The 23,662-nt window shown below is 33.7% G+C and overlaps 4 protein-coding genes and 1 non-coding gene across 6 annotated transcripts; 4 read left to right on the forward strand and 1 right to left on the reverse strand.

Annotated features, from left to right (window-relative positions):
* Positions 1-547: 547 nt before the first annotated feature.
* LOC140962040 (LIM domain-containing protein WLIM1-like) lies at positions 548-5,073 on the reverse strand. The gene is made up of 5 exons (XM_073420884.1): positions 4,773-5,073; positions 4,341-4,437; positions 4,217-4,260; positions 1,093-1,182; positions 548-991 (listed from the first exon to the last, which is right to left on the reverse strand). The coding sequence occupies exons 1-5, from the start codon at positions 4,905-4,907 to the stop codon at positions 815-817; spliced, it is 543 nt and encodes a 180-aa protein (XP_073276985.1). The 5' UTR covers positions 4,908-5,073; the 3' UTR covers positions 548-814.
* A 1,498-nt stretch (positions 5,074-6,571) lies between these two features.
* On the forward strand, positions 6,572-6,643 carry TRNAP-UGG (transfer RNA proline (anticodon UGG)). Its single transcript has one exon. It is a non-coding gene; the product is annotated as a tRNA-Pro (tRNA).
* Positions 6,644-6,683: 40 nt separating this feature from the next.
* Positions 6,684-12,503, forward strand: LOC140961799 (GPN-loop GTPase QQT1). Of its 2 annotated transcripts, XM_073420501.1 has the most exons (10): positions 6,686-6,960; positions 7,096-7,140; positions 7,257-7,336; positions 8,005-8,079; positions 9,740-9,843; positions 10,031-10,187; positions 10,291-10,378; positions 11,125-11,197; positions 11,268-11,398; positions 12,042-12,503. In XM_073420501.1, the coding sequence occupies exons 1-10, from the start codon at positions 6,869-6,871 to the stop codon at positions 12,115-12,117; spliced, it is 921 nt and encodes a 306-aa protein (XP_073276602.1). In that variant the 5' UTR covers positions 6,686-6,868; the 3' UTR covers positions 12,118-12,503. The 2 variants fall into 2 exon arrangements, with proteins under 2 accessions (XP_073276603.1, XP_073276602.1); XM_073420502.1 differs by lacking the exon at positions 8,005-8,079 and having other exon boundaries at positions 6,684-6,960.
* Positions 12,504-14,692: 2,189 nt separating this feature from the next.
* Positions 14,693-15,487, forward strand: LOC140961062 (uncharacterized). Its single transcript, XM_073419380.1, has one exon. The coding sequence runs from the start codon at positions 14,693-14,695 to the stop codon at positions 15,485-15,487; it is 795 nt and encodes a 264-aa protein (XP_073275481.1).
* A 2,309-nt stretch (positions 15,488-17,796) lies between these two features.
* Positions 17,797-23,146, forward strand: LOC140961540 (WD repeat-containing protein ATCSA-1-like). The gene is made up of 9 exons (XM_073420127.1): positions 17,797-18,136; positions 18,770-19,030; positions 19,102-19,261; positions 20,312-20,490; positions 20,953-21,187; positions 21,706-21,860; positions 21,941-22,030; positions 22,730-22,801; positions 22,878-23,146. The coding sequence occupies exons 1-9, from the start codon at positions 17,987-17,989 to the stop codon at positions 22,938-22,940; spliced, it is 1,365 nt and encodes a 454-aa protein (XP_073276228.1). The 5' UTR covers positions 17,797-17,986; the 3' UTR covers positions 22,941-23,146.
* Positions 23,147-23,662: the final 516 nt, after the last annotated feature.

The raw sequence follows: 23,662 nt of genomic DNA on the forward strand, positions 1-23,662 counted from the left end.
TTGATCTGTTGTTCGTAGTTCATACCAAGCCAAATGTCCGAATATAATCAATTACACTATTTCCAATCTTGGTTATTATCATATCATTTTAATACTAACGTATAATTTATTATTTTACAATCTTTTCATATCCATCAAGCTATCATTTTAATACTAACGTATAATTCTGTATCTAACATGTTTCTTTTCATTTCCTAGAAATTGGTTATCTTGTTAGACGTTTTTTCTCTCAATGCTGGAAGGATTAACGTATTGTAGGACTATCTTGGACAATTTGAATTTTTAGAAGTGGATTTTGATATGGTACAAGAGTCGAAAGATCAAAAATTTGAAATCCTTTGTCAAATTTCCTTTGTCATTTGATTAGTCTCGAGTGATTATTTGCTCCCTTGTCCAACACTCTTCAATGTGAATGTCTACAATATTATTTCAGTTTGAGGGAGATACGTTGTTATTTGGCCATTTCTTACAAACTTTTGGAAAATGCAATCTCTAATATGAAAAAAATGAATGAAACGTATGCTGTTGTTGTTAGCCAACATACAAATGGAAGAATCATTCCTGATCTTAATCACACGAAAGCCAAAACAACATTTGAACATTCCATAAACTCATGCAATGGACCAAAATTATCATTCAAGAAGCTTCACACACACAAAATTCGTAACTATAAGAATCCCACTGTATTATCAAGCTTATAACTCATTCTTGGTAGCAGAAACCGAATTGGGTCGAGGAAGATATAATTAATACTGATGAAGAGAAGACGCACGACAATAGAGGGGATACTTTAAGATTGGATTGTTGTCAAGAGTTACTCATGATCACCTTCAAGCTGGCTCAAGTTGCCTTTCTCCTTAATAAGTTGAGTGTGGTGGTGTTTGCAGTAAAGGCGCCCCTCGTGTGCTATGTAATTGGATGGACTAATGACACATCCCCCATGGCTGCACTTGAAACAGCTCTTGTGGTAAGCTATTCCATTCACAGTCACCTGTACAAATTTATGCTATGATCTCAATATATTGTTTATAAGGAATCAACACATTACTTCCCAACTCTTTTATATACATACATCTAAACGACAGATTCTACCTTCTCAGTCGGGTAGGCAGTTTTCTGGCAGGCCAGGCATTTGTCTCTTGTTCCAGCAAACATACTTGAGACCTTATTTGTGTTTGGTTTCTGCAACAAAATTGAAGATTCTTACCACATTATTTAAGTTGAGAATGCCAAGCATCTAACAATATCCCAGGAGGAGCTAACCCCTCATTTTCTCAGGGAACGAAGTGTGTGGCAAGTTGGATCGATGAATTTGAGATGATAAACTTCACTAACATCAAATTTTTTGACTTGCATGGATAGACAAAATTGAAACGATTTTCAAATATACTAAATATCAAGTTATGCAATTTCTATAATAATTGTGACGGATTTCAAACACACCTAAAATGGGCGTCATTTGAATCCATCACTTAAATCCCTCACCAAATCAAATATCTCCCTCCAAATCAAATCCAATCAATCAAACCGCAGCCTAAATGATTATTCTGGTGCAATTCCAATATGCTTGACCAAACAACTCCCATCTTACAATGGCTACAACTTACAACTAGCAGAAACGAATGTGTAATCTCGCCTCTTGTACAAATTATAGTATCAAATGTTTATTGCTGCTGTGAAAGCAGCCCAAGAATTTGTTAGAGTAGATGCCCTGCAAGCCAACGGTTGGCTAGGGAATTTATGGACTCAAGTTTAATAAACAATCTTTATTTTAATATAATTTAACTTTTCATAGTTTCAGTTTACTTTATCTGTATACTCATGCAATCAGCATAGATAAAGTCCTTGATTATACTTTAATACAAATGAATCGTAATTCGATGTTGAAACTCATTTGTAAACACTGTATAATCTAAATTCGTTTCTAGTCGATTCAGCCGCCTAAAACATGGATAAAGGTCGCTTGAGCTCGAGACTAGCATCTGTGATGTTGTGTACCGCGTTTATTGGTAAGGGCATAGAGATGTCCAAACATACAGATGGGTAGTCATATGATGATTATACCGAACAACCCTCCCTCGGACTTTCCAAGTGGTTATCATTCATCGAGAGGATAAGTCCGTGGTTATGATTGTACACCATTAGTCCTTATGACCCGGGACAACACTGAGGCTCTATATGCTAGAGCTGTGCTTTGACTCGTTTACCGGCTCCAGGAGAGTCATCAGGTGGCGAGATTGGGTACAGTTGCAACACATATAGGAGCCAGTGCATTGTAGTCGGGGATTCACCGCTCACCTACGGGTGTGGATATCCTATGTGATCTGATGAAATAATAGTGCGTGGAATCTCTGGCCAAAGTATGAGATGTACGTTGGAGAAGGAGTTTTCCAATAGTACATGCGATGCCACTATTATATGTGTCACATAGTTATCGAATTGATATGCAACCCTCGATGAACCAATGGTTGCAGATTCGATCGGGATATATGAGATGAAGGGACCGTACTGTACGCTAATCATAATCGACTGGTTCTTGCAGGCACTATCAGTGATACCTAGGGGATCATGGGGCGATGCTACTAGACGCTCTTACCATGATCCGATGGGTGCAATCAGAAATGAGTTCTGACATTCTTGATCAAGGTGTCGATGAAAAGAATGGGGCTAACTAGGGTAAGCCCGAATAAAGGAAATTGTCCTGAATCACAAAGAGTTGTGAACCCACGGCTAGCTGTATCCCTGAACCATTGAGGGTCACACAAGTACTAGATTATCTTGTTCCCGTTGAGATAATAAATTCAAGGAGTTGAATTTATAGAAAACGTTGAGATAATAAATTCAAGGAGTTGAATTTATAAGAAATAAGTTTGATATGATCAATCGATAAGCTTATAAATAAAGTTTATAAAAGCTTATAGAAATTTTGAGAGCATGACTGTTAAGACAGTCAAAAGAGTACACATGCCTTATTTAGACATTAGTGATCTCGATATTAAAGTGTGCATCATAATAACAAATAAGTTGAAATTGTCACATCGATGATATTTGATCGCCGATCGAGATTAAGATGAGATTAATGTAATGGGAGCATGAATCATAGGCTTGTAAGAGTATAAGCCCATCATGATAATTTATTAAAGTTCAAATGGGCTTTGACAATTAATTATATTTTAATTGAGTAAAAATATAGCCCATTAAGTTTTTTATAACATATGGTATTGATTTACGTAATATGGAAATATTCATGATACCATAATTTTAAAACTTGCACACAAAGAAAATAATATTGCATGATTAGTGGCGTGATATTTTCGAGAATCAAATATATGTTGAAATCCATTAACTTAATTAATGTGATTAATTAAGGAAATTACAATTAATTAAAATAATAAAATATATTATTTTGGTTAATTGATAAATGGCATGACCGAAGGTTTGAGAAATAAGAATTGATTTTTTTGACTCTTCCCAAAAGTTTTCGGTGATTTGGCATGCAAATATTTTGGAATCATTAAATGACTTAATTAATTTGATTAATTAAGTCAAGTAATGATTAGAAATAAAAATAAGGATTTGAGCCTTATTTACGAGAATTGCATCCAAAAGAAAAAGATGAGGAATTCACTTTTCGGCTCTTCCCAATTCAAATGGTGCTCTCGAAAATCCCTTTTCAAAACAAGAAAAATTTGGTCACTCCAAGTTTGAGAGTTTTGCCGGTTTTTTTTTGTGTTATATCTCTTCGCAAAACATCTTCTATTTTTCTAGTGCAAGATAGAAGAGGAACACATATTCTAGTCGTGGACCTAAATTCGGAGATTTGAAGAAAGTTCGAAGGGATTTACAACAAGAGCTACATCCACTAATACCGGAGTAGTTGGTGCAAAGTGAATATTCACTAAAGGTATATTTTAAACATCCTATGTATGTTTAATTTACGAAAATCATACGAGTGTCCAAAACAAATATTTTGATTGTCAAAATAAAATAAAAATTTTAAAACTTCCGCTGCGTTTGGGCACGAAGAAAAACGAGATCCAACAGAATTCACACAAGACAGCGGTTTGTTCGACTCTACCTAGTGTCCCAAAACCATTCAAACCAACCCAAGACAGCAGGTTCCAATTGTTCATCGATGCAATACATGTCGTCTTAGTGTCCACATATCTAACTTGAAAATTATCCTCTAAGCACATCAACAACCATTCTCAATTACCTCATTGTTGCCAGGCTTCTCCGGTTTCGCAATCTTAGGCGTTCCTGATTAACGTAAGTACAAAATATGAGTTGGTGCAAATCAAAAAAATGGAACTGACTATATGTATAAATTTGTCAATTACCTTCAAAGCTTTTCTCTAGACTGCCAGTTCTCTTGAAGAGCTGATCAAAGTGTGGCCTACAGTACAGAACTCCCTCGAAAGAATTGTAGTTCGCCAGCTGCAATTTTACATGTCACCACAAGATTGTTAGATACATAGCTGAATCTTTACACCATTAATTCGACAATTAGGTGCTCTGGACTTGATCTGCAGCAGATCCATTGAAGCAACTTTTATATCACAAATTTCAGATCAGCAAAAACTTTTATACTCAAACATTAGATGGGAATTGTTCTTTGTTGAAAGTTAAAACTTGTGATTTCTTCCAATCAAATCTTTAAGTTCCATCCCTGATCAAGAACAACCTATTCAAAGAGATCTAGATGCCCAAACTCATCTAAGGATCCAAGATTTGCAAACAAAAAGAACAAATTCAATAATCTAAAAACAAACCTTGAGAGTTCCATGGCAGTGGTGGCATCTAAAGCAGGCTTTATGATAGATTCTATTATCTGCAGTTAACTTGTCCACAAGATACACAGTCTTGTCACATGCCATGCATTTCTGGGTAGTTCCTGCAAATGCCATGGCCGCAGCAATATATGTTTTTTTGGTGCACTGTGTGTGTATTCTGCAGGTGAAGTCTGAAGATAAGAGGAGGGAAGGGGACAGAGAAATATGAAGGGGATTGTGGAGACCATCAAGCAATCAATTTGTCTTATTTTCAAGCTCCAACCACGTTTACTTTATTCTTTTCCCCCTTAAAAAATCTTAAAAAATCTATTCCTTTCGTCTCACCTCCATAAATTAATCTAAATTATCTTTCATTTTAAAATTTTCAACATGATGTCATATCATTGCATAATAAACACCATTCTCAAAAATTTATATTCACTTTAAATACTGCTCCACTGAAAAGAAAAAAAGGACATCTTTTAAAATGATGAGATTTCATTTTTAAAATGGAGTTCGAATTATATAATTCGTCATAAACTTGAAATCTTGATATTAGATATATAAATCATCACCTTAATATCATGTTTCACAATTATGGAGTTGCAATCTTTGTAAGAACACACACATGATCAGCAACAACCAGCAATAATAGTTGTTTGGATTTATATTTTATTTCATAGTACTAATAATTGTTCCTTACAATTTCATTGAAACCACAAGCTTTGTAGGAGCCCACATTGGTTGTCTGTTTTGACTTTATTTATCATGCAAGATCTATCACCAAAGGACATTGTTGAATATTATGGAAATGGCCCACATTTGGATGATTTTTTACATCACACACATTTTTTTATTATATGATGATATCCACATAATTAAATTCAAATGTGTTCTAATTAATTTTGCTTTAGTTACCAAGTACGTGCATCAAATGCATTGATCTTTGATCTTATCTTGATCTGTATAATAGATATGTTTTTATAGGAAATTTTCAATAATCTAGATTTCATGTATGCAAATATCCTAATTTTATTACAAGAAGATAAATGCTATGTTTTCGGTTATTGTGTAACTCGTAGATATATATCTTAAATACATGTCACCATAACGATAGAATAGAATAAAAAATTAATATTTCAATATCATCTCTACAACATCATCACACGAGATCAAATTATGAATGATGACATAATGTCACACCAACTTCACCACATCATGATAAATCCTCTTATGATAAAGTTTTTTAAAATTATAAAATATTCCACATTTATGTTACCAATGCATAACTTTGTTTCATTAGAATGGAAGTCTATAGATTCTAAAAATAGAAAATCAATTTTTTATGCATGTAAAAATAGGAAAAAGAAAGGGACATTTATCTAATGCATGAATCCAGTCATACATACTAACACTCTTTTATGCTAATGATAGAGATTTAACATCTTTGTATCAACTCATATATGATTGAAGTTTTACGATAATTGAAATTAAAGAATATTTATGTTATCTTTTGATTTAACATATCATCAACTATCATCATATTTTACAAATTAAACGTTTCTTTTATGTCTTCCGCATCATTGGATAATCAATATGCATGCCTGCTTTCATTTTTAAGTCGATTTTGTATGCATTCTTTCATTATAGAATCTTCTTTTTTAAGCATGTAATGCATGATCAAGAGAAAAGAGAGGTTATAAAGTCTAGCTAATTATGAGAAAAACTAGATTGAGATTCCAATATGCTTCGTTATTGTAATTATTTATTAAGAAAAATTGTTGAGCCACTATTATTCAGGGCATTTGGTCTAGTGGTATGATTCTCGCTTTGGGTGCGAGAGGTCCCGAGTTCGATTCTCGGAATGCCCCTTTGTTTTTACTTTCTATCTCTCTTTTTTTCTTTACTTTTTTTTTCCCTGGATTTTTTGAAAAATATATAAACCCTAACCTTCCAATGAAATCGAAAGGGGTTTAAGCCTCTTTCTGCAGCTGGAATCTTCCTGTTATATACATAAACCTAACAGCAATTCCAATCCGAACCCGTTCAAGATTACGTTTTTTACCCGAAAGAATTTGTGTAAGTAAAAGAGAAAGATGGTGTTCGGTCAGGTGGTGATAGGGCCTCCAGGCTCCGGCAAGACGACTTTTTGCAATGGCATGTCTCAATTCCTGCCACTCATCGGCAGGTAACAGTTGAAGTTTCTCTGAAGGACGATAGATTTATTATTTTTTATTGCCCATGCATTTAGAATCTCAAAATTGGATTGTTAAAATTTATAAGTTGGGTTTTATATCTAAATCTTTTCTTTAATGGGTTGCAGGAAGGTTGCTGTGATTAATTTGGATCCTGCGAATGATTCTTTACCGTATCCAATTCATTGGTTTTTCTTCGGTATTTTAGCACCTTGAAGTAGAATTGCGGACTGTCTGTGTGTTTGTATGTGTTATGATTGTCAATGAGTTGTATCCTTAACGAATAAAGATATGATTGTGCTATAAACATCGAGGAGTTAATTAAACTTTCCGATGTCATGGCTGAGCATTCCCTTGGTCCTAATGGAGGTAAGTGCATTATTCTTTGTTTTCGCTTCATCTGTTTGGAAATGGTTTTGTTTTTTAATTATCTTGACTGCCAATACTTTCATATGATTCAAGTTAGGTGCCTTTCGAGGTGCGCTGTAAAACTTTTGTTGGGCAAAATCAGCTTCAAGTTCCTCTTTTGATGTTTTGTTTGATGGATTTGGACATTGCAACTCCTTAAATTGACTTCTTCTTGTTTTTCCTGTTAAATTTTTGGTTCCAAGCTTTATTTGTAAAATCATCTATTCAGCATTTGGGAATGTGATTTGTATTACATAATGCCTTGATCATTTCAAAGTCTGTAAATGACTATAAAACTGCTGTTCAAAAATGACTTCGGATGCAAAATCTTTATTCGAACTAACAAATTTTCATGGTTTTAAACAAAAAACGTGCTTGATTTGCTCAGGCCCAAAACCTACATGCTACTTTGTGCTTTTTTTAAGATACCTCTAACAAATTTTAAAAAAAACTTGAAAACTAGGTACTGCTCATCTTCAAAGTAATCCCCCACCTTTTCTGGTGTAGAGAATATTTATTGCAAAATGATTTTTTCTTTCTGTAATTTGTTATCATTTGGCTTGTAAATATGTGTGTCATTTTGATGAATAAGATCCTGAATCTGAAAAACAGTTTACCATGTTTTATAGGTCTTATTTATTGCATGGACTATTTGGAGAAGAACATTGATTGGTTAGAATCCAAACTGAAACCCTTGCTCAAAGGTTGCTATAGTATTTAATTTTTCTTTTTGATGCATAACTATCCATATTTGGAGTTTCCTGCCTGCAGCAGATTTCTGAATGATTCTTTGATTTATTTGGCTCGCCCCTTAATGATTGTTATAATGGAAATAAGGAATTTCATACCATATAATCTTAGTATATTCTCTGGTTTTTTTTTCATTTAGTATATTTGATTCAAGTGTTTACAATGTGGATCAAACTTGAACTAAATCTTGACCATTTCATTGGGTCTCTGTCACCTGGCATTGACAAAGAAAAATAAGAGGAAGTAGTATCACATTTTAAATGTTTTTGGCTGCTACTTATCACTAAAAAAGAACAGTAGATTTTGAGTCGCTTATTTTTTAAAAATATTTTGGCTGCTACCTACTGATCACTAATAAAAGAACATTAGATTTTTTTTATCTCGACCCATAAACGATTCTTGACCATATTTCGTAACTTTTGGTGAAGCTAGAATATATTCTTGTTCTCTTGTTTGTGGGTGGCAGGAAAAATTTAATGCTTGAAAGCATGTACGTTGTACCTTGAGTAATGATGTAGAGTTACTTGATAATTATATATGGATAGTTCATGTTAGATAACTATACCATGAAAGACTTCTTGTTTCTTGGCAAAGTTTAAAAATAAATCGAGTAGCTAAGCAAATAAATGCCTAGTAATTGCATGAATTCATTCTTTAAATACAAAGTTAAACTTCTCTTCATGTGATTATTATTCACTTGAGTTAGAAAATTGAAATTATTTTACAAACACATAAAATGCTTCCAAGATGCATCATAAGCATTAAATATGAAATGCAAGTACAATGAAAGAAAATGCAAATAAATATACAACTCTATAGAGGTTTGAAGGCTGGATCTTTCCACTCTCTTCTTTTGTTTGGGAAGAATCTACGAGATTGACTACTTACAATTGATGTCAATTAGAAATTACTTTGTCTACTCCAGCTGACACTTTTCATGAGTTATTTAGCATGATCACTACTTCACTAGTTAAAAGATTAGACAATCACTCGGGCAGTTTTGCATCCGACTTTAACTCAGGTAAGTGTTGTAGAGCTTTGCACAAAATATTCTTTCAGTTCAACGGCTTTCATGTTGTTTAAAGTCTATATAATAAAACCTCACTCAATTAATCCAATAAGTTCATCTTTTTCTTTTTTTTGGGCTTTATAATGGAAAGGAGTGTTTATTTGTGTAAACTCTTTGATTTGATCTTCTTTATTTTCTCATTTGTTCAACCTTCTTGTTTAGGCCTTCAAATCATGAATTTGTAGGTTTAAATGATAAACCAGTCCCTAGAAACGACAATCTAGCCATTGTTAGACACAATAAATTTGCAGTTGGATAAACTTTTTGAAATATTTGCACTTCCCCAACTGTCAAATATATGTCCTGGAAATCTGTCTTGAATCCCTTCCATTTTTATGCCTTAGGTACTGCTATTTTGTGAATTTAAAGTGTCAACATAAAAGTTGCGCCCTTTCTCTTAGTTTGCAATTTTAAATTCCTGAATTGTTTGGATGAACAAAATTGAATTGAATTTCATAATATAATGTTAATTTAATTTGAGATTCTTGAATATGTTTCTGCTAAGTACTTCCATAAAAAAATGTTTCCTTTCTCTATTTCCGCAGATCACTATTTTCTCTTCGATTTCCCTGGCCAAGTGGAACTCTTTTTCCTTCACGAAAATGCAAAGAGAGTTATCATGAAACTCGTGAAGAACTTAAACCTCAGGGTGTGTCTTATCTTCCTAGTTAATTATTACTCGCACTCATCTCCATTAAATTCATCTAGGAATGCAAATTAGGCCTTCATGGTGAGATAAGTCTTTTTTATACTCATTGACACTTGAACCAATAATTGACCGACTAGTTGATTTGATTCTTGTATTAAACTCTTGATATGATCTCTACCTCCTGCAGTTAACGGCAGTGCACTTAGTTGATGCCCATCTCTGCAGTGATCCTGGAAAGTATGTGAGTGCATTGCTTCTGTCGTTGTCTACTATGCTACATTTGGAACTCCCACATGTCAATGTTTTTTCTAAGATTGATCTTATCGAAAGCTATGGAAAGCTTGGTTAGAACTATCTTCTTTCTACTCCAGTTACATGTAAAGTTGTTTCCCTTCTAGCATATATCCTGAACATGATTTCTAACTTAATTGTTGGATTGTTTTGCAGCTTTCAACCTTGATTTTTATACCGATGTACAAGATTTATCTTATTTGCAGCACTATCTCAATCAGGATCCTCGATCTGCTAAGTACAAGTATTATTAATGTCTAAGTCATATATGCACATTTAGATTTTTTTATTATTTTAGAAAATACTGATTCTGTCCCTCTTCTTCGTTCTGTTTTTCCAATAGGTTATTTAGGAATTTTAAGGCATTTTTTTGTTAGTCTTATGGGAGGCAAATTGCCCCCAACTTATCAACTTGAGAATATATTTGGTCACTTTTTGTCCGTGCCGTTCTTTTCATATATTATTGATTTCATAAAGTGATGTATTGATTCTTGTGGATCACTAACTTTATACTTGTTTCTGAATTTTTGAAAACATGTCATTTGGCCTTTGTTAACTCTCAAGTCACAAGTAATCATAAGTTCAATAGATTTGGTTGATGTGAATTTCTTATGCCAAAGACTGAAATACTTTTTTTGGTGCACTGATTTCTGGTTGTCTATAATAACATTGTAAACATGTGTATTTTAATTTTTTATCCATCATATTTTGTAAATTCTCAATCTGAATGCCGTTTTCTCGTAAAATACATAATATGCAACAAGTCTAGCGTTAGAATATGTTTATTAGATGGGTGCCCGAAAAAATTTGCATGACTTTGTTTTGTGTAATTGGTACATATAATCATTCCACCACCCTCTTCCTAATCAGGCTGTCCCTTTCTCAGTTGCATTTTAGCTGTGGATGACAATCTTCTGATGCCAAATTTGTCTAGAATTTAAATAATATATAGCTGGCTCCTACTCAATTTTGTTTAATTTTCTGGCACAGAGAGCTAACGAAGGAGCTGTGCGAGGTGATAGAAGATTACAGTCTGGTCAATTTCACCACTTTAGACATTCAGGTTTGTCCACATCTCCATTAATCTGTACTTATTATCCATGGTCGTCGATCTTTCAGCCGTGATTTTTCAGGATAAAGTGAGTGTTGGAAATCTCGTTAAACTTATTGACAAGAGCAATGGATATATATTTGCTGGCATTGAAGCGAGTGCAGTCGAATTTAGTAAAATCGCAGTTGGTCCCGTTGATTGGGATTATTATAGATATCCTTTTTCTACTTCATGTTTTATCTGACTATTGGGATTTCTTAATTGCTGTCTTGATGTCTTTTTCTTTACTTGCAACTGACTAGCTTATCAATTCTTTGTACCCACAAACTCGAAATCTTCCGCCTTCATGAACTGGATTTTTTAGTTCTTAGAGGTTGATTCATTTGTGAAGTGTGAAATGAGAAGAGTAGTGAGCACTGGGATAGAGTAATCTCTCTCGAGTCACTTGAACGTGTGTTTTTGTTTAGTAGCAACAATCACCTCTCTATCCTTGAGGCTGCACATTTGGCACGACGATCAAACCACACTTTAATAGATTTGAATCATGTCGTTATTACTATCTATAACTTGATGGCATTTATCTGATCTTACGATTGCAAAATTAACGTTTGCCCTCTAATTCTTCTCCTTATCATTGATTTTTTTCCCCACCCTCGCTTTAAATAGAAAATATCGAAATTTTGATCATCTCCGCCTAAGTGGTCAGAGTGTTAATATTTTACACAATATTTTCAAAACTTTGTGTATAACAGGACATACCTTATTACCTGATTATTATCTTCTTTTACCTGGCCCTCTCTGAAATCTGATTCCTTGTATGAGTTCAATTAATGTTCCTTAACATATAGAGGTTCACAGTTGCCGCCGTACAGGAGAAGTACATGAAGGATGACGAGGTTTTTCCAGGCAATGACGACACTGAGAATCATTAAAATAAGCTGTGTTACAATCGTCATCGTGCATACCTCTACGCTTTACCGTATATTTCTCACTTCTGAACTAAGATGCAACTCGATTGGTAGTTCATGATTTGCTGAATATGATGTTGGAAAAGATTTTGTGCCTAGCCGGTGCACTTTTTTCCCGCAAAAGCATTGGTCTATCCACAGCAAATTTGTTCCTAGGCTAAAAGATGAAGGCTAAGTGAACGCAATTTGTATAAAGTTGTGCCTTTTTTATATTATATTTGAAGGCGCTATTTTCATAAGATTCAAGGGTAAGTTGCATGCATGCTTGTTGTAAAACATATCTGGATACAGAAACAGTTGCTTACTGGTAGGAAATTGTGTGGTATCTGGAATCTTTATGCTTAAAGAAAGTGTAAAATCTCGTTTACTTTGATGTAATATCTGTTAAGTTTCATTGAAAGGTAATAACCAAAGCCAATGTTCATTCTTGGAATATAATATTTTGAATTTATTGACTTTAATGCAGCTCACAGCCTCACACGCTAGACTCATCTAGAGTGTGATTATTTTCCAAATGTCTTTTTTTTCCTTAAGAAAGAGTGTAGTCGTACAGCACGACATCGAAAAAAGAAAAAAAGGAACTCAACCCGTTCCATGAAAAGCGTGATAAACGATGGTACTTCTAGATGCCTTGGGCAAGAGGACACTATTATACAAAAACTAAATAGATATAGAAAATTCAAGTCAAGTGCACTCCAAGCTTGACTTTTTTCATATGGTTATCATTTTTGTACAAAGAAAACATATGGATTATACTAAAACTTTAAAATATAGAGATTCTTTTTTCTTTTTTCTTTTTAATTTCAGTTGGGTTGGAAATCCCCAACACAACCCAATCCAACTTAATGTGAGTTGCGGATTAGGTGGATCGGCCCACAAATAATAAAAATAAATAAATTTTTTTTATTAAAATTAATTAAATATTTCATTTCATTTAATAAATAAAATTTATAAAAAATATCAATAAAATGTTTAGTTATTGATTTCACAAATCTACATTCTATATAAAATAATTAACACAAAAAATTTACAAATTTCACTAAAAATATGTATAATTTCATAATGTGAAAAAAAGTATTTTTTTTTAAATTTTCCTTTCAAGCCCGAGAGCCAACTCAAGCCCGCCTCATACTGCCTATATGAGCCCCCGACTTGCACATGTTGGTTCATCTAAACCTACTTTTAAATAAGTTAAAAAATTTCAACCCAACCCACTTAAATTGTATCAAGGTGTGAGTTGACCCGACTGATCCAACTCAAACTTACCGCATCAACACATATGATGCATGAACATCAATACCTCAAGATACAATACAACAGAAGAAAAAATCTAGGTGTAAGATCAGCTGATAAGAAATCGAAACATATCTTGGTATTAGCCTCATTTCTTTAAATGAGGGCCGACCTAAGGAATTCAATTCAGAATGGTCTAGAATGGCGTGAGAGTCTAGGTTTTAGCTATTCAAGAAAGCTTCATGCATATATATCCAATAGATTTGAAGAAAAAAAAATCTGAAATGTTCAATTAAAATAATTTAAAAATAATTAGTCGATTATTTCAAGAATTCGTGGTCAAGTTGTATTTCTTGATATTAATTGATAATTAGCTTGCAGTCATAATTAATATTGTGCATTGTTTTATTGGACGTGTAGCGACATGTTTAGCTTAAACCATTAATTAATTAATTAACAGTTTGGTCTTATAGACTTAGGACCGATTCAAACAAAAATCCCCCAACTTGATGGACACTCAAATCTTATCTCATACACGATGTGCCCGTTTCTTTTCCCTAACAAAACCTATATTATATCGTTTAATCAAGGAACAAATTCCATCTGAATAAATTATATTTTTTGCCTTTAAAATATTAATTTAAAACCTTTTCAAAGCATATTTTACTTCCCATTGTAAATTTAATTTACATGTAATATTTAAATAACAAATTTTAATGCGTTCTTTTAGTGTTAAAGTATGTAAGATAGGGATAATTTTTTAAAAAAATATATATATTTTTGTTATTAGCCAAATCATTATCTTAATTCACTCACTTATATTTTTTTCTACTTTATTTATTTTCTCACCAAAGTGTAGAGGTGAGTTAGCAATATTCGACAACACATCGTCATTTTCAGTGCCACATCAAAATTTCAATGAAAAATATTTATAATCGGAAAACAAATAAAAATCAATATATTAAGACTGTAATTTAAATCATAAGACAAAAAACGAAAAATCTACAAAGATACAAAACAAAATTTTTACCATTTTCTATATTTATATTAATATATCATTATAAAAATATTAAATTTCTAAAATCCATTACAATATATATCTACAAACTTACATAGAAGCTTCCACGGAATTATTGAATATGCATTATATAGACTTTGTGCTTCCTTGACCAAATCTCTCTTAAGTGTTCTCAAATGTATGTATATATACATATATATGTATATGTATATATACATTTTCTTCGTGTTATAACTTTCTTAGATTCAATCAATCACCATTATACCAGCAAAAACCCATCATCGGCAAATGTTTATCTGTGGCAGCGGAAGCTTTGGCCATGAAGACGAAAACGAACGCTATAGCAGTCCATGTTCAACCCCGAAGAGATCCAAAAGGAACACGAATTTCTGCAGGATCGGCAAAGATAACAGCAACAAGAACCCTTATGCAGACAGGGGTTTGGACAAATTCAACGCACTTTTAGCTGAACTTGATGACAAGAAGCAGAAGATTTACACTCAAGTTGGCTCGGACGAGATATCCTTCGTGCGTTTCGTTTACCCGAATGATTCCGACCAGGTGAAGCCCATCGTCGTGAAGGCAAAGGAGAGGAATCAAGAGAAGATTAACACACAGGATCTTTTCAAGAATCAGAAAGGAGATATTCCGGTCGCTAATCCTGCAGTTCCTTCCGTTGTGCAAGTGCAAGACAAGATTGGAAGCGCGGAGATCCCTGATAAAGAGGCAAAAAGGAGCTCCAAGACCAGTTTCAGGCTGGAGAAATTGAGGCATCCTTATTACTATCTCCCACTGATTCTGATGCTGATTCTTTTGTTTCTTGTTGTTTATGGGAGATCTTTTGCGATTCTGTGCACTTCGATTGGATGGTATCTGATTCCCACTGTAAATGGTACTGGGAATTCATCGGCATCGTCCTCGAGCACGAGGACCTTGAAAAGGAAGAAAGAGTCGGAGATAAAATTTATTGAGAAAAAGATTGTATATAACCAAGGATCATCTTCTCCGAGAAGTGTTCTTAACGGGCTAAATCCAGATAAGTCACCTCAACAAGAAGAAATCGGGCGTAGAAGAAGCTTTTGATCATCTATGATCCTTTGTCCATTCTTTTTGTTATTTTCTTGATTTTATTCTTCTTCTTCTTTTTTTTTTTTGGCTCAAACTTCGGAAACTAGCAAACCCAACAATAATGAAGGAGAGGAAATGAAAATATTAAGGTTTTTTTTTTTTTTGGGAGATAAACTTAGATGCTTGTTTATACCAAAAGATGTTGATCAGTTTCCACCTGGATCATGAGTGTACATAGATATGGAAATAATTCATATTAATATTGGACTTGTTCTAATTATGTGTACATTTTGGTGTTTTATGATTCGATATATTGTTTTTTTTTAAATCAAAGGGGTGAGGAATGAGACTCGAATATTGGAGTCATTACTACTGTCACGTTACGAGCCCCGGTCCGTGCATGTGTGATCGCTCAATAGGTCTCTATAACAACTATTTCATATTCGTCATCGTTTTACGAAAAATGATTAACACAAGCTGCTATAGAAGTTCATTATAACTCATTTTAAATTTTTACCATATGAAACAAGAGATATCACAATATTATATATACAAATGAAACTACTTGGTCTCTATGAGGTGGTGGGAGTGAGACTCGAATCCTGAGTCACCACTATATTATATATACAAATGAAACTACCACTGGCCAAAGACCTTGGTCTCTATTCGTATTGTTTGTTGAACAAAGGTTTTAAGGCACACTTTGTATTCCTCGAATGGTGCTTTGTTTAGTTTACATGTGTCCAGTTTTTTGGCGATAAAACAATACGAGTATTCTTGGATATTTGGTCATTTAGCAAGCAATTAAAGGGGGAGCCCCCACATCAACTAATTCGCGAATTTACGTTTCGTTTTTTCAAGCCATACCAACCATTTACACACAGAATTATAGGATTATTTTAAAACGTCAAAAGTGTATATCATTAAATAATCTCAGTTGTGATTCAATTTCAACTATACTCTGTGGTTTTGTCGGACGGGTTNATTTTTTAAAAGGTCCAACTGTGTGTGTACTTTTTTAAAAAAAATACAAAAGCTAGAGTATCTCACGTGTCAAGATAGATCTCTGACCCGAATCGATTCATTAAAAAATATTTTTTAATGTGAAAATATTAATTTTCATTATAAATATAATCAATTTACGCAAAATCCCAATATTAAGATCATATTTCAAAATTTAGACGATTATATATGTGAAAATAATAATCACGCATACAAGGCAAATGCTATTCCATCCGGCAAAAACTTGTGTGAGACGGTCTCACGTGAGACTTACTCTTCCAATCCATATTCATCCGGAAGAGTGTCAGGTTAGCAATTAAATTTGCTATGACCAAGATCCAGCCAACCCGTTCAAGTGTTACTACACAATGAGTTGTCAAAACAACTAAACGGTAATTATAATCTTGTTTACGAAATTAATTAATTCAATTTATCATTATAATCTTATATTCTAACCGACTTGGGATAGAGGTATCACACAATTTGATGGATTTTTTTTATTCAGTTGTAAATTATAAGCAAGAGAGCTAGGAACTCCTGACAACTGTTACATGTTATAGTATCAGAGCTGTCAAAATGGATAGACCTTAGCTTGAAAAAATTTGGTAGGTTAAAAAAACTTCAATCCAACCTCGACCACCTCATGTTACAAGTTCGACACTCTAACCAATCATTTAAAAAAAAATCATAATAACAACCACCATATATCATCTATTACATTTAACCAAATAATTCGAGAATCAATATCATTATCATAAGAAATCCCTACTATTTTTTTCCAAATGGTCCCGATCTTAACTCCGTTCGATCTCATTTACTTATCACGCCCTTGCTAATCTCATACGCGAACATGTTCCCTCCGGAGGAATCGAATCGCTTACACTAAGAACATAGGCTTTTCTATTCAACAAGCCAAATTTTCGTGGGGAAGGGTCCAAACTCGTTATCGTGGTCGATATTTACAGAACGTAGATATCGGACATCACAAAAGTTAAAAAACTGGCGTGGATCCATAATTATCATAAAAATTATATTTTTGATATAAAATTATACTCTTTCATGAATTGAACCAATCAAAAATTCATCTCATAAAATTAAAGGTAATACGCTCTAACAAGAATGTTTGTATATTATTAAATCATATGTCCGAGATTTTTATATTTGAATGTAAATTGAATATTCATAGAAATATAATATATCAACAGCAGCAAATTGAATTGGAAAGACAAAAGCCAGCCACACATTTATTTATTTATTTATTATTTATTGTTTATTGTTTATTGTTTATTTATTATTATTGTTAAATATAAAATGCAGCTTTCTAGCTTTTAGCTGTAATTTCTGAGCTTTCATGGAGATGGTGAAGAAACTGTTGGTAAATTAAACAAAACATTTACTATTGATAAGTAGTCGGCTGTGCGTTTGTGGATTCAGTTCTCTTGGCTGATTCAATCAGCTGGTAGCGGAAATTATTTCAGTGGTGGGGAGAAGCAGATCGAAGATGCGAGGAAGATGTGGAAGGAGACTAGAGACAGAGAATTCGGTAACCTTCGCCCTAATTCATTCGTTAATCGTATTGCCACCGCTCGAATTTCATCCATTCAACTCTCCAATTACAAGGAAATCGTCTCCTCTCATCGTGGCTCCGTCGATTCTCTTCAGGTCCTTTCTCACGCCTCACTTGGGTTTTTTTTCCCCTTCTTCTTCGATTTGATACTTATCTGAACAACTGTTGGTGATTATGTTGTCATTTTTAAGGTTTTGTTGTTTAATCCGATGAAAATGTTGTTAGAAGCCGGTTGCTGCTATTGTTTCTTGTGTTTTCGGGGCATTGGTGCTTTATGATTTACACCAACTAAACTGAGATATATGCTGAATTTTTCTGCCTTATTATTGGGTTTTCCTGCAGATTTGAGGGCCTTTAAAATTTTATGGCTGTGAAATCGCTATGATTGGTCTGGCCCTTCTTATTTTACTCAACTGAATCTAATAGAAACAAAGAGCCCATGCGTTTTGCCCCAAAATTCTTACGTTGTTTCAGTTGAGTATCACGTTTGATTTTTTTTTATCCTTCTCTTAAAGTGCTAGATTGAAAAAAATTAGCATATCAGGGTGGGACATTTAGATGGTGAGTCATGAGTTACATTAGGTTCTCACTTGTACTGTTGCTTCAATTAGTATAATTATACTTATGCTACATAGATGTTGCCTCTTTGAGCAGAAATATCTTTGTGATTTGGTGTATTACTATGTTTTTTCCTTAAAAAACGTGGCCTTCTTGAAATTCAAGATCAGGTTGATTTGACGGAGGGTAGATATTTACTGGCTGGTGCAGCAGATGCAACTGTTGCTGTTTATGATGTTCAACGCGCAACAAACTATGAGGGGGGTGGCCTGATTGCGAAGCACAAGTCAGTATTTGTCATTAACAAGCAGCATGAGAATGGACATAAATATGCCGTATCTTCAGCCATTTGGTATCCAATTGACACAGGATTGTTCGTAACTGGTTCTTATGATCATCATGTTAATGTCTGGGATACAAATACCACACAAGTAAGTCTTGTTTCTTGTGTATCTTTGGATAAAATATTTTAATCTTGCATTAATTAAAATTTCTAATACAGGTTGTACAGAATTTCAAAATGCCTGGAAAGGTTTATAAAATTGCTATGTCTCCACAAGCAAGATCTCACATGTTAATTGCTACTGGAACTGAGGATGTCCAAGTTCGTTTATGTGATATAGCCTCTGGTGCATTTGCCCACACATTATCAGGTCATCGTGGTATGTAAATAGTTGCACATCACCTTGTCGTACATATATGAGGTAGTTATATGTATGCCTCTTAGTCTTATTGATTTTGTCTCTCTGCCCATTTAAGTTCTTTTTGATATTTTTGTGCCATTAACTTATACCAATCTGGTAACTTACAAAAAATAAAAGTTAGTCAGATTCCGTGATGGCATTCTGATGTTACATTCCAAAATATCTTCTTGGCATTAACTTTCGAGTTCAATGGGAGCGTAATGTATGGATGTTGTTTGTGCAAGTTGGTGCAATTATTTGAAGGGGGTAGTTAGGAAGCAGCATGTGTTTCCTTCATAGAGCGGTTGATACACACTGTTTGAGCAGCTTTATATTTTAGTTGTGTGTTACCAACAACTCTAGTTTTTACTAAAATGATAAGCATTGGCTCTAAAGTTTTTTCTTATTAGAAATGAAGAACTAGCTGCTGGTAGAGCGTTATTAGGGTTGCTCAATTGGCGACCGAGATTTTACATATGATTTTAAATGATGTTTTTCTAAATCCTGAAAATTTCCTGGGCTGCGTTTTCGTATTTTGGTAGACTGAAATTTCCTCCTTGACATGATTAGACTATGCCAGCATGAATACCAAGGAAAGGTAAATGCATAATAGCTTCTGTTCTTATGCTCTAACGCTGCTTTCTATTTCCTTAAACTGTCTCAAGTTAGTATATATAGCTTCATTCAATTTCCTTAAACTGTCTCAGGTTAGTATATATATCTTCATTCAATAGTCTGACATTATTAGTATTCTGCCTTTCCATTCACCCCTATAAGAAGCTACTTTTCTGGGTCTTAAATTTCTTTTCCTTCATATTGATTTATTAAACACAATAATGCTAATTGTGTTTCACTCTCTTTATTTCTGCCACCAGCTAGATATTTCTTGCTCTTCTTTCAATTTTGTGCTGAATAGAAAATCAATTTAGTTCGTTGAGAATACCAATTTGATGGTCGAGCTTGTATGAAATTCGTGCATTTGATATGTTGTGATGGATCTTTATTTATTATAATTGGTTGTTATGATAGATGGTGTAATGTCATTGGAGTGGTCTACTTCTAGTGAGTGGGTTTTGGTAACTGGAGGATGCGATGGCGCTATACGTTTTTGGGACATCAGGCGTGCTGGATGCTTTTGCATTCTAGATCAATCCCATTCTCAGCTTGGAAGACGCCCACCTCTGCTATCACGTATGACAACTAATAAGGTTCCTGTTTTCTAGAACAAATATGTGAAGCAATTGATGTACGTGTTGTAAGATGTGTAATTTTAGCCTGAATAATGAGATGGTTGACATTGTTATCCTTTTCATGTTTCTAGATTTCTGCTATTTTTTTAAGACACCATGAAATTTAGTTTGTTTGGAAGTCTGACATAAGTATATAATTTTGAACTGAAAAGTGTTCGTGGAAAAGGAAATTAGTTAAATTTCACATATAGGATAGTCTTTTGCTTGACTGTGATCATCAAGTTAGAGAATTTTATAGCAGAATGAAACAGAACTTTTCCAAATCTTTTCCTGGTTCTTATACGGTCTTGGGTATGAAAATACTGTCTTGGCAAAAGCTTTACATGCACTATATTCTTTTTGCACCCACAGATATGGTGAGTCTTATAAGTTGTAACTGTGAAATTTTATTTACTTTGTGATCTTTTTGCTCTTGGGTAGAAATCTTCATTGGCAGGACAAAGTTCAAATGAAAAAGTCCGAGCACCTCAGAGGAAAGTACCCAATGGAAATGCTTTGAAGCTCTATTCAACTGGGAGGGTTTCAAGTCATGTGAAAACCTCAAAACAGCGATTACATCCTGGAATGCTATCAAGTCATGATCGTGCCACGGGCCATTATGGTGTTGTAACTGGAATAAAGGGGACCAATGATGGCATGTATCTTCTTACTGCAGGTTGAATTTACTACACATTGAAGCTGAGTTTTATCTTATTTTCTCCTTTCTACTTTTTTTTCCCTATGATTCATAATTTTTATTTGGAATTTTCACTCAAAATTTTTAATATTTTTTGTATAGTGTCTGTAAGGACTTCTCGAACTTAAAGAACAAAAAATATTTTGCTAACTTCCGTGATATGATCTGTCACGCAATTTTCTCGTGTGATGTGGACATGAGAAAGCTTGATCTATGTTTAGTTAGATTGTATTCTCAAAAGTCCATTTTCATGAGGTCTACTCCAATACATTGCTTTCTGACCAGTTTGATATGGAGAAAGTAGCACAACTTTAGGTTGACGGTAGTGCTTCGATTCATCTTCCTTTCCTTCCTAATTTGGACTGGCTTAGATTTTTGCACATGGCTCTTGCTAGTCATTGAAGTTCCATTTTGGATAGACAGTGCTAGGTGCCAAATTTAAATAACTAAATGTATTATCATGGACGATAATTCTTCTTAACACTTTTGACTTTCAGGTTCTGATTCACGGCTGAAGTTATGGGATATAGAATCTGGATGTAATACACTTGTAAACTTTGAAACTAAACGGTTACAAAGCACGAAAGCTATACAGATGGCTGTATCTCATGATTCAGCTCTCGCTTTTATTCCATGCATGACCACGGTGAAAGTATACTTCTTCTCTCATTCTATTGTGACAGTATCTTTTTTGTCAAATATTTTGTATAATATATGCTCTCAATTTCTTAGGTCTTCGACATGTGGTCTGGTCAAACAAAGGGGACATTCCGTGGCCATTATGAAAATGTCAACTGCTGTTGGTACAATGCACAAGATCATGTTCGTTTCTTTCTCTCTCTCCCCCCTCCTCTTCCCATCCCCACACCCACATTATGCAATTCACCATCCCTAAAAGTAAAGAGCACAAACATACAGAATAGCCGCAGGGCCTTAACCAGAAAAATCGCTTTAAAAAGCACCCAGGGATGGACTGTCCTCTAGTTAGAACCTGTTGATTGGTAATATTCGCAGAAAGGAATTATTCCTACTGCTCTGTCATCCTTAGCCATGGTATAGGCGTGGATAATAACTTTACTGGTTTAGGATCATCTAAGACCTTTCTAGTTTCATTTGGTGTTTGGATTAATGTTAAAAAATGCTTTTGTTTTTATTTTTAAATAGAAACAGAAGCCAAAAAGCTAGAAATTCTAACTTTTAAAAGAGCCATGTTTAAGTGCTTTTCCAAAACTACTTTTGTAACTAAACTGTGTATTTTTCGAGAAAAACACTTTTAAAAAAAAGTGCTTTTACTCTGTTGGTTTTTCGGACCAAACACACTCTTGGTTATGTAGTATAGGAGTTTGACTATTGTGTAGAATTTGTTTCATGCTTGCGAGTGTATCTGGATGATCAATGCGATTGTATTCTGCTGTGAGGAGTATTGTTTTGCAAATGTCGGCTGTGTTATCATTTTTTCCCCTGGATACATCTCGATCAGTCATTGAAAAAGAAATTAATAATTCGGTCTGTGTGTTGTAGGAGTTATACACTGGCGGTAACGATAGACAAATCCTCGTCTGGTCTCCATCAAAAATCATTTCTGATGAAATGGTATGTTTTCAAAAATTGAAAGTTCCATATTCCTGGTGCTATTGCAATCCCAACCTTATTTTGATTGGAAATGCAGGATGAATGGAGGAAAGGGCAACAAACAGCTGATGCAGTTGATCGAGATAACTGGAGTGACTGAGGTTTATTTATTTATATTGGTCCTTGTTTTCTCCTTGTACATACGCAGTATTAAAGGTCTTCAGTGTTTGGCTTAGACATTTGTATAATTAGATAGAAAGATTATATTAGAACAGAAATTCTTGGCTATGAGAAGTGGTTTCTGAAGACAATTAATTTGTTAAGTTTTCTTCTTCTTTTTTTAGAAAAAGAAAAATCTATTTTATATTTGAATATGGTAGAAACAAAGTTTTTATTATTTTTAACATAAACATTATATTTTTTAAAATGAAAATTTTTTTTAGTCGTTTTTCTTGTAAATGCTCTTTTAATATATTTGACCTCAAAAATTTTCTCTATTAACTTTTTTATATTTACCAGCTTATTATTTTACTGTTATTATGATTAATTAATGAAATATTAATTTTATGTTCATATCATGATTTTAATTTTAATTTGAAAGAAGGTGATATGTTGATGTTTAAGTTGAGGATCATGTTGTTAAAATGAAGGAATGAAATAGACAATCTCAAGGTTAAAAGACTTATTTCTCATATATGATAATCTCATTCTGGTCTGTTTCTAAAAATATGAAGTTCATGTTTAATCTCACATAAAATAAAATAAGACAACGATGAAAATTGAATTTACGTTGCGGACAATGTCTTAAAGAACAAGAAGTGACACGAAAGCACTTGCATTGCAGGCCGATGTTCCAAACATATATATTTTACAATTAACTTT

The sequence above is a fragment of the Primulina huaijiensis genome, chromosome 16, assembly GCF_012295235.1.
Source record: "Primulina huaijiensis isolate GDHJ02 chromosome 16, ASM1229523v2, whole genome shotgun sequence".
NCBI classification, from domain to species: domain Eukaryota; kingdom Viridiplantae; phylum Streptophyta; class Magnoliopsida; order Lamiales; family Gesneriaceae; genus Primulina; species Primulina huaijiensis.